We start from the raw sequence: 11165 nt of genomic DNA on the forward strand, positions 1-11165 counted from the left end.
GTATTTATATACCCAAAAGAAATGTAGACAATTAAATTGGTAGGGGGCTTGTAAGAGAACAACAAAGAGTAAGACTGAATGCTTGGCTTGAATTTGTAAATTTTTTTAATATTTATTTATTATTATAAATAAGTACACTGTAGCTGTCTTCATATGCACCAGAAGAGGGCGTCTCATTACGGGTGGTTGTGAACCACCATGTGGTTGCTGGGATTTGAACTCATGACCTTTGGAAGAACAGTCGGTGCTCTTACCCACTGAGCCATCTCCCCAGCCCCTGTTTGTAACTTTTGTATCAAGTTTGAAGAAGAGGACTTTATAAGATACTCTTTTTCTGAGATAAATGCTTTTCCAAATTATCACAGCCAATGAACCAGATTCTAACCCTCACCTAATGTCTCTGCCACCCTCCAAGCAGAACCATTGTTCATTGAAACAGTTGGTGAATGACTTTATGGATAGACCATCTTAATACACACACCATTTCTTAAATGAATGTAACCTGTTCTCTGTGGGCTGAGAATGAAGTCACTCACTCAAGTCAAATAGCTTTGACCATAGCAGGAAGTTTGTTTACAAAACTCGTGGCTACAATTCATTTCTTGGTGCAGCAGAACTGTCAACTCTCAGCTTAGCTATGATGGAAGTAAAATCCTTTCGTGATGTGAGGGTCATTGAAGTACAGCCTTATTACAATGAAATCCAATGTCTCAAAATTGTTCTTATTTTGGGCTTGTACCACACTAAGAGCCAGATTTTATTCTCTACTAAATACAAAACAAACAAAAAGACTTTATATATTCATGTTCATTTAAGAAAATACTAGTAGTGGTGTATTATTTTTAAGTATACAGCTAATATGTTTGGAGTTATTTAAAATTTATATTGAGAAAAATGTATTTTCACTATTGCTGTAGATGAGCATCTACATAAGACTGTTAAGTTGACTGTTGTTTTATATCAAACAACTTTTATAATTCTCATTTTTATTTTTATAATATTTTATAAATTTTAAAGAATATGACAAAAGAAGATATTGTAGGTATTGAAGGGAAACAAGAATTTGATTTAATTCTATTTACTTAAAATATGTTTTAAATTGTTAACAAATTCAGAGAAATTGAAATCATGTAATTTTTCTCATCGTAATGCAATAAAACTTGAAAAAAAGACAAAGGAATTTGGTGAAGCAACAATGTGCTTTTTAAATGCAAACCACCACCCACGTTTTCTTTGAACTGAACCTTTTGTTTTAAGCTCATACATTCTGGTTCCTGGTGGTAACACAAGCTGTAAAGCAGAAGGTCAAAAGCCACCAGTAATGAACTCAAGTACTGGTGTTTATTCCAAACCCTATCTATCTCAATGTTTGTTGTTGTTGTTTGTTTGTTCGTATATTTTTATCATTTTGTAAACATATCGAATATGTTGCAGAACACAAGAGGCGTTTGTGTAGCACTGAGCCCATGCTGAAAGTGCTTGTTAAGTTAACAAAACAATGACTCATCATTTGTCTTGATTTAGTTATGGATTGAAATTGCTGCTTTATGAATAAGAAACAGAATTTGATAGATTCACAGATTTGTTCCAGTAAATGAGACTTAATAGGATCTGGATTGAAAGCTCAGTGCCTTTGTTTCCAATGCTCTAAATATTCTGATATTCACAAATCAACCTGAATCATTTATGGAAAAATAAGTGAATACAAGTGTTTTTAGTGGACATTATAGATGAAAACTGGAATGCCAGTATCTGTTTTCTATACAAATAACTTGTCAATATGTTATATAGACAACATGAGGACTAAATATAGAGTTTTCTAATATGATTCCCGTTGTGTGAACTAAGGGGATTTAATTCAGATTAGTATTATCCTGTTTCAGATTTATTATACATTACACATACTTCAATTTGGATAAAAGACATTTTGACTATAATTTTTTTTCAGTTTTACAATTCACATCAATATTGACAGTTTTTTACATTTGTTTTACCTAAATAGGAAAATAATCATTCTATGTTCTAAATCATACAAACATTTAAAACTAAATGGCATTTTTATATAATAATTTTTGTAACAGACATGTTTACAAATGTTCATGAATTTGAGAAGTTTGTGAGGACATAGGAGGAGTTGAAAAGAGATTAGAGAGGGGGAAGTAATGTAAAGGAAGGATCCCTATATGAAGTATTCAAAATAATAAATAAATATAGGGAATACACTTCCTCAACTGCTTTCTGATTCCTTTTCCTCTCTACCTCCAGCCTCCCCTAAATTTTTTTTAGTGATTTATTTTTACTCTCTCAGTTAACTCCAAAATTTAAATGGATTTGTAATTTTGAAGATTTCTCCTCTCTTGGTTTCTGGGAATTTTCCTTACTCCCCTTCAATCTTTCTTTTCAATTACTTTCTATGACAGGCTGCACTTTGTCTTATAGCCTCTTTGAGGTCAGTTGATCTTTTTCATTTCCCTTTTGTCTTCTCTTGGCTGCATGCATTTTCTAGATGGTTTTATTCCACCATACTGCACTCAATATGAGGATAAACAAAATCTTCACCTATTGCCTTGACTTTTGTAGTCTCATGGAAAGTTCTCTCTTATAAAATGTATGGCAGCTTGTAACTGAGAACATGCCCTTGATCTGGCAGTCCATTTGCTAATGTAATAAAGTATTTTAAGATAATCATTATGGATTATCAAAAGTAGATACTAAAACTACTTATGTGAGAAAATCAGAGAAAGGCCATGTAAGGGTTTAATGAAATCCACAAACCAAGCCTCCAGAATCTAGGAAACTCAATGAAAGATTCTCCCATGGAGTATTCATGCTGTTAAAATTATGGCCTTTGACTTCAGAAGTCTCGTTTACCAAGCTGTGAAACAATTGATTTCTATTGTTTTAAGTAACCCTCTTTGTTATAATTTGTCATAGCAACCACAGGACCTTTGGGTCAATAATTTACAGTTCAATGTTCCCAGTATGCTGCTCATACTGCTGCAACTAAACTAATTCATTATCTTTGTCTGAATAAACAGTTCTTCTTCCTTTGCTATTGGCAACATCATCAATATATCCTCTCAAATTAATTCATAATCCATGTCAAAAATCTACCTGATATTATTAATTCTCCTTCAGAATCATATTTACTTATTCCCTTTGATTCCTTTCAGGCTTTCAATGAATCTCACTATGATTTTCATTGAGTTCTAATGAGTCACTCATATATCCTATCAGCCTTGTTAACAGGGAGGATTAGGTGTCTAAAACTATATTGTCCTCTGATGTGGCTTCCTTTCTGTGTAAACATAGATTTCCTGTTGTCCTTATACAGATGTGTGCAACCTCATTATGTAGACAAAAAGTAGCTTCATCTTATTCATATAAAGAAAAGAGGATAGTAAATAGGTCTTCATTCTATTCACTAAATTTATTACAGAGTAGATTTAAAATAATTAAACACTAAGGTAAAACTTTTCCCTGTAAGATAAATTCCAAAATTCCTTGTGGAACATGATATACCTTCACATTATATCCCATTGTATTTTTTTTATCTTCTTATTGTTCCCTTTAAATAAGTGGTCATTTCTAGTTTCTCTGCTTCAGAGACCTCTAGTATGATTGAGAATCACAATCCTCCCATTACAGAATGATTTCCTTTACCTCTTTCTTTCTAACATCCTACATCTAACCGATCATCAAGCTCAATGGATTGTGAGTTCAAAAATTTCTGTCTTCTGTCTTCCACCTTCTGTATTCTCATGGCTGTTACTTTGATTCAGAAAGTCATTTTAGTGTCTATTTTTCGTTTCCCCTTCTAGAAAATGATGGATTTCTTTTTCAAGCTAATACAAGGAAAAAATCTGTTTTAAAAAGCATTTTGTAGAGTGAGGTTATAACTTAAATATGCCATAGTTTTAAGTATCATTAGTGTCTGCTTGCTGTTTTCTTCCTTCATAGTCTCCTTATCTTCCTTCTTCCTCTGACATTCCTTTCCTAATCCTTCTTATTCTACATGCCTCCCTTTTCTCCACAGGAATCTTATGACCCATTCAGCAAAACTATACAATCTATTTGTTCCTATTTCTCCTATTTCTCTCTACTTTCCACATGGCTACTCTTTCTCTAGTCTCCAATCTAATTCAGTAATATATTGTTCAATATGTGCTTGAATTAGTAAATTATACATTGGGATAAACAAAATGATGTCTATGGAATTATACTTCCATCCTTATCCCTAAAGCCTGTGGCTACAATGTTATAGGCCCTAAAGGAGGAGACTTTGGTGCATATGATTACATTAAGGACTTAATTAGTTACTACAAGGATCACTCTGGATTGTCTCAGAATACCCATAATAATCCATAGTGCTTATAACAGAGAGAATGAGGCAAGAAAGTCAAAAGAGCTGTGACAGTGGAGGAACATTTAAAGTAATGTACAAACACAAAAGAACAAAGGCTAAGGAAAAGAAAAAATTGAATTGCTTCTATATTCTCTCTAATTTCAACTGATTTGAACAGATAGCTTCAATAACTATTACTAAAATCTTAAGCATCATAATTGTGCTATTCTGTTAAAGAAGCACTAAGGGTATCCTGATTAGTGGTACAATCTTAAACATTCACCTTGGCATTAAATATATAGGTCAATATATTCTATTTCTTTCTCTACTATATCCAAGTAGTGCCATTCTACTGTGTTTATTAACTTGAAAGAGTACATGCCTGAAATGTTAGTCAACTGGAAAGTGTTGCACATGTTGAATTTTATCTTATCCATGCAAACTGGCCACGAACAGGCATAACTCTCCCAATTGGCATTAATCTATAACAATTACATAAAAACTCATTTACAGAGAAAACTAAGCTGGCAGTAAAATTCAAAAGTATATGAGATATGATTATTACAATAAAACTGAATGGACTTCTAGTTAGGTACCAGGTATTTGTTAGCCTTAGTATAACTAAAGGCATTATCTCAGATGTATTGGCACTTATGCTATGTCTCATCTCATGCTTGATTTTTAAAAGTAAAAATGTGTAAGAGAATTTTTCAAATAAATAGATATTCCACATTTTTAGCTTTAAAAAACATGGGAAGGCTTAGAAATTTGGTTTTACAAGCTCTCTCCAAGAAAAATAAAGAGAATTTCCTCTTACTTTTTTACATATTTGACAAACTGAGAATAAACACATGGTAACATAGTAAAAGGCAGATGCTGAGGGGACTAGGTTGTCTCTTAATCATGTGGAATTGAGTTCATTGACTTACAGAAATTCTCAAGGGAACTGGTACACATAAATCATATTGGTATGAGTTAGAAGTGCCTCAAGTGGCCTTTTCTTTTCTATCTAGTAAAATTACACTTCTTTAGTAGTGTGATATATATTAACTAAAGAAATAAATATCCATAAATAAACACATGACTTACAACCTAAACTGTGTCTTTGGTTATTTAATCTACTGTTCACTTTTAGAAATTATCTGGGCCCAAACTCTGTAGTTTTGATAAACCTCTTGAGGCATGTCCTCTGCTTGCTGTCAAAAAGAATTTTTCTAAATCATTTCACACAAACAGGTGTCCTTTGGCAGGTCCTAGAATGAAGAGAAGATCAAATCCCTGCAGCAACCCTCTTACTGTGTAAAAGATTACTGCTCTAGGGAATTTTTATGTATCATTAATCTTCTCTAGACTGATATGAATGTTTTCATTTATGTAACATAGTCACTTCTTCCTCTCTATATGTGCTAATAACTATGAGTATTTTTCTACATTTAACTTCTCTGTGTCTGTCATCAAGAGTGATTCTCTTTACAAGATGGCAACTTCTGAGCAATATTAGAAAACCCAAAATCTTAGCACAACACCAGCATCACTTTAAGCAAGTATTAAATCTAGTAAAACTCTGTTACAGAAATATCCAAAGAGGCACTTCTCCTTCTTTCTAACAGATTGTAGACTATATTCCAAAACTTCAAAAACACTTAGGTTTGTAAAAGTTCCTTGTCTTCATATAAACCCCTAACATGCACTAGGGGTTGCTTATCCTGAGTTGCTACCTTTTCCTTTAATACTCCACTAGTCTTAAATAATATATTATAAAAATCTCTTTTTAACAAATAAAAGCAAGCACTCTGTCTCTCTCTGAGTCTGTGTCTTTCTGTCTGTGTCTCTTTCTGTGTCACTCTTTCTGTGTCTCTCTGTGTGTCTCTTTCTCTGTCTGACTCTCTATCTCTGTTTGACTCCATCTGTCTCTCTCTGACTCTCTCTCTCTCTCTGACTCTGTCTCTCTGTCTGTGTGTTTGTCCCTGTATCTCTTTCTTTCTGTGTCTCCCTCTTTCTGTGTCTCTCCTTGCCTATGTCTCTCTCTGTCTGTGCCTCTCTGTCTATGTCTGTCTCTCTGTGTGTGTCTTTGTGTCTCTCTCTTTGTGTCTTTGTGTGTGTCTCTCTCTGTGTCTTTCTCTGTGTCTCTTTCTGTTTGTCTTTGTGTGTGTCTCTCTCTGCGTCTTTCTCTGTGTCTCTTTCTGTTTGTCTTTAACTCTCTCTCTCTCTCTCTCTCTCTCTCTCTCTCTCTCTCTCTCTCTCTCTCTCTCTCTCTCTCTCTCTCTCTCTCTCTCTCTCTCTCTCTCTCTTTCTCTTTGTTTCTTTCTGCCTTTTTCTCTCTGTCTCTGTCACTTTCTGCCTGTCTTTCCTCTCTGTCCTCTCTGTCCTCTCCTACTCTCTCTCTCTCTCACCCTCTCTCTCTGCAGGTTTGCAGTGTAGCCCCATTTGCCTGGAATTCACTATGCAGACCAGGCTGGTGCTAAGATTAAGTGTTTAGAGTCAAACTCATATGCACTTTTTGTTAAATACTTCAGTTTTATTTGACTATTATCTTTGTAAAACCGTGCTGGTCCTACTTCATTTTTATTGAATGCTAAAAACCACTTGTCACTTATGAACTCCATTTGTCACTTTCTACCTGATTCCCTTAATCATTCACTTATTAATGTATTTCCATGACTAGAGAGGTTAGAAGAAAATAAAAATGATACAAAGTTAAGTGGGCAGGAAATGAGAGGTGGATCTGGGAGAAGTTTGGAAAAGGGTGAATAAGATAAGAAAACATCATATAAAATTCTCAAAGAAGTAAGAAAACTAATAACAAAATACAACTTCATGGAAATATAAAACAAAAAGTTAAATCAATGAACCCTGTTTGATTTGTTGATTTTGTTTTATATATTAGCAAAGAACATGTTTGGGGGCTTTACATTTCTAAACAAAAATTATAGTATTTTTATAGTTAGAAAATACTAAGTATGCATGGGAATTGGAATATATTTCACTGACAGACCACTTGCCAAGCATAACCAAAGCTGGTTGAATTAGTTCAACAAAGGCACAGTAGCAGTATTTTTGACTGACAACCTACACTGAAATAAAAGAAGGAGGCAGAGAGATGGAAGATGTGGTGTGAAATTGAGGGCAAAGGATCCCAGGAAAGAATAGGAGAGAAGATGAGAGTGGAATAGAGAAGTGGGACTTAGAGTAGAAGAGAGAAGGAGAAGTAGTGAATGGAATAGAAAAATGTAAGGTAAGACAAACAGGAAGGTTAAGCTACACTGTGTAATTTGGTTGAGACATGAGGAATCTCAAAGCAAGCATGTGCTTTATATGATTCTGTACAAATATTCAACAATTGACAGACACTCAGTTATTTACCTACTAAATTTGTTTTGACACATGTATATTCTCGATTGTCAATGTATTTACAACCTTAGACTATTACGTAAAGACCAAGTTCAATCCCCATTTATCATAGCATACACATAACAGAAATGATTACTTAAAATGAAACAGGAATTTGTATTTTGAATATTTCAATCCAGAAAGCTATAATAATAGAAGTGCCTTATTAGATTTAATTTGCTCCTTAAATAATTACAATGGGGTTGTAAGTCGAGGTGATAAAAATACTGCATCTCCATTTGTATAAGAGTTCCTAATGCTTTCCAATTTGATTTGCTAGTGAGAAACAAATACTTCCTTCTAAATTTTTATGGAATGGCCATATGTGTTAATCTGAAGTAAACACTACACACAACTAACATGCAATAAAACTGAACATTACACTGTGTATTTTAGTCATGTTTTGTATATTTTAAATATACATAATGCATGTATGATGATTAAATTATCTACATTTACTTGTGGCCATGGTGAATTAAATATAATATCCAGTAACATACACTTGAAACGCATTGAATTTTGAATCATCTTTATCAAACTTTTAAAAGATTTATAAAATCAAAACAAAATGATAAATAACAACAAGAGTCATGCTTAATACACAAGATCAATCTTCAAAAATTGATTCAGATTCTCAGGCCTCAGTGCTTCTGGTTTTGTCAGTTGGGATAGGTGTGAAAATTAAGCCCTTCATCTTTTAAGATGAACATGACAAGGGAATTCCTGTTCTTGATCTATGGAAATCAGTAATGATTCTATTCAGTAAGTTATATACCTGCTTCTCTCAAGAAACTGTGGTAACAAACATAGTGAAAATGACTGAAAGTGAGGAAAGTATATGAAAAAATATTGACTTTTAAGTTTGACACTTACTACAGAATACCAACATGAACAGATTCATATTAACTGAGTCTTAATATTGTAAAGAAGCCATCTCAATTTAAATCGTTGATAAGAATTAGCGAGATAAATGTTTCCTTTACCCTATTTGTTGTTTTATAGAATTATATAAAGACATATTTAATTTGAGAGGTAAGAAGTAGGTATGTGACAACTTCAATCATAAACTAAAGAGTGAAAATATGAAAATCTCAGTCCAACTTGGGACATTGTCTAAATAATAGTCTCTTAACTTAGATTTATGTTATTAAAATAAAGTTTACATTTGAAATAATGTAAATTTTTTCTAAGTTGAAAAGCAAGAGATATGAATTGTCTAGTTGTACAGCATTTCTTGATCTACTCCTAGTTTCTCAAACATAGGAAGTCCCACTTTGATTAAAAACAAAGAACTTCTTGCTGCTAAAGAAGAACTAATATAGTATAGACCTGTCACCAGTATTTTATGATGAGAAAAGATCACATTTGCATTTCAATAAATCATAATCTGACATATGCAGAAAGAACTTAAAAAAGCAGTTGTATGTAATGAGATATAATAACCAGAAAAATGAAGCTTTTAAGATTTAATCAACAATCATAATCTTACCTTACAGTTTGCTTGCATTTAAAAATACTCACAAAATAAAAGATAAAATAAAGTGCAAAACTACAAACATTATTTTTCTACAATTCCTACAATCACACCATACTCCCATGACATCTAAAAGTAACATCACCAAAATGTTGCAGGGTACCTAATAGGCTCAGTAAAGCAAACATGCACTGAATGAACACACATCCTTTCCCAGTTCCTCTTCAAACTTTTATCTGCAGAAAGGGTTCTTGAAAGCAGAACTATTGGCAACTTCCTCTACAGGTGGCAGTTTCCACTAGCCTATCTATACTATTCTAAATCACAGTGTCACAACACAGTAACCTTTTGAGCCTCACCTCAATCTTTGATTTGTCTCTGGAAACTGCACCAGGGACCACACTGTACCTGGGGCAACTAAACTCAGTTCCTCTATTCTTTCTTTATGCCTAAAACCTATACCTTCAAAATGTCTATAATCCCATGTGATGTGGAAAAAAATGGCAACGATAAAGCATATCAATAGCTCACTAGACAGAAATTGACATCAATATGCATTCACTTGAGCATTATATTATTCCCTAACTCCAATTTTGAATAGACAACTAGAAACTAAGCACGCATAATGACATGTAAATTGTCTGAGTTTGAAGACTAATTGAGTCACTTCTGCCTTGCGTTTCTGTTCTACTCTTTTTCCTTGCAAAAGTATTAGGGGAATTGCCATGTCCTTTTCTTAAATGACACCATTTTTACTGTAAATCCTTCTAAGTGAGTCAGCAAAACAGCCCTTAAAAGAATTCATTATAGACATAGTTGTTAAGGAAATATAGTATTAAGAAGTAAGCTGAAATAATACACAATAATGTTCCATTAAAGGCAATACTCTACAAGAGAGCATTAAAAATCACACTGTTTAATGGAGTCTGAATGAAACTTTTGGTGTAGAACTTATTCACATTTCTAATTCATTGCAACAGAGTAAGCCACTTTAATTTTCACACACTTACACTTTTATAATTGTCTATTAATACTATTCTCCTACATACCTAGGATATCTACATAGCATAGATTGCTCACACTTCTCAGACTCTCACAAATAACATGTGTACATGTCACAGTCCGCATAAAATGAAAAAAACGAGGCACTTCTTACCAGAACCTCTTTTGGTCACAACCTTCAGACTCTGAGTGAAAGTAGCATATAAGAGAATCAAGTGAGGAATCGGAGCTTTCATCTTCCAGTTCTTACAGGCTGTTCCTTAAGGGAAAGATAAAATGAAAACAATAATTTACAAGATTCATTATAAGAATTTAGTGTACATCTGTTTCTAGACAGACAGAGCCAGGCCATATATCCTTGGCTGACCTTGAATTTCCTATAGAACAGGTTGACATTGCACTCACAACACTCCCCCAGCTTCAGCCTCCTAAAAGGGTACACGTATGAACCTGTCTCTTGTGCACATTTTATTGTGTGTATTCAATGCAATGAATTACTTTATTCCTCCTTCTAGGTGGGAGTGAAGAATTCTCACTTAGGCCTTCCTTCTTGTTACACTTCTTATGGATTGCTTATATGGAAAGAATATCACAAACAGAATCTATACTACATTTTCAGTAAAATATCCATTTTAGGTTAAATCAAAGTCAGTAATGCTTTAGTGTTTCCATAGGCTTCTCAGAACGATTTCCAATGTTAAGTTCAACTGAAGTTTAGAATTTCTCTAAATGTAGAGATCTAACCTGTGTTTAGAAAAGGAAAGCAATCTCTTCATTTTGAGAACAATTTATTTTAATATATATTACTGAAATTAACATTTTAAAATATGCATTGCTGCAACATAATTTGGTTTTTGAAGTGTTTTTCTTTAAAATGAAATTTTATCATTTATATGTCTCTCAAGATCTGAAATTTAACAACTCTTTAAAAAACCTGAAAAACATGCTTCAGAA

At 33.3% G+C, this 11165-nt stretch overlaps 1 protein-coding gene across 1 annotated transcript in view; it reads right to left on the reverse strand.

Moving 5' to 3' along the window:
* Il1rapl1 (interleukin 1 receptor accessory protein like 1) overlaps positions 1-10465 on the reverse strand; it is a 1152451-nt gene extending 1141986 nt beyond the window's left edge. Inside the window, exon 1 of the mRNA XM_031364845.1 lies at positions 10366-10465. Within this exon, the coding sequence (XP_031220705.1) occupies positions 10366-10447 (82 nt within the window). The 5' untranslated portion in view covers positions 10448-10465. The remainder of the gene's footprint in view (positions 1-10365) is intronic.
* Between the last annotated feature and the right edge of the window lie 700 nt (positions 10466-11165).

The sequence above is a fragment of the Mastomys coucha genome, chromosome X, assembly GCF_008632895.1.
Source record: "Mastomys coucha isolate ucsf_1 chromosome X, UCSF_Mcou_1, whole genome shotgun sequence".
NCBI classification, from domain to species: domain Eukaryota; kingdom Metazoa; phylum Chordata; class Mammalia; order Rodentia; family Muridae; genus Mastomys; species Mastomys coucha.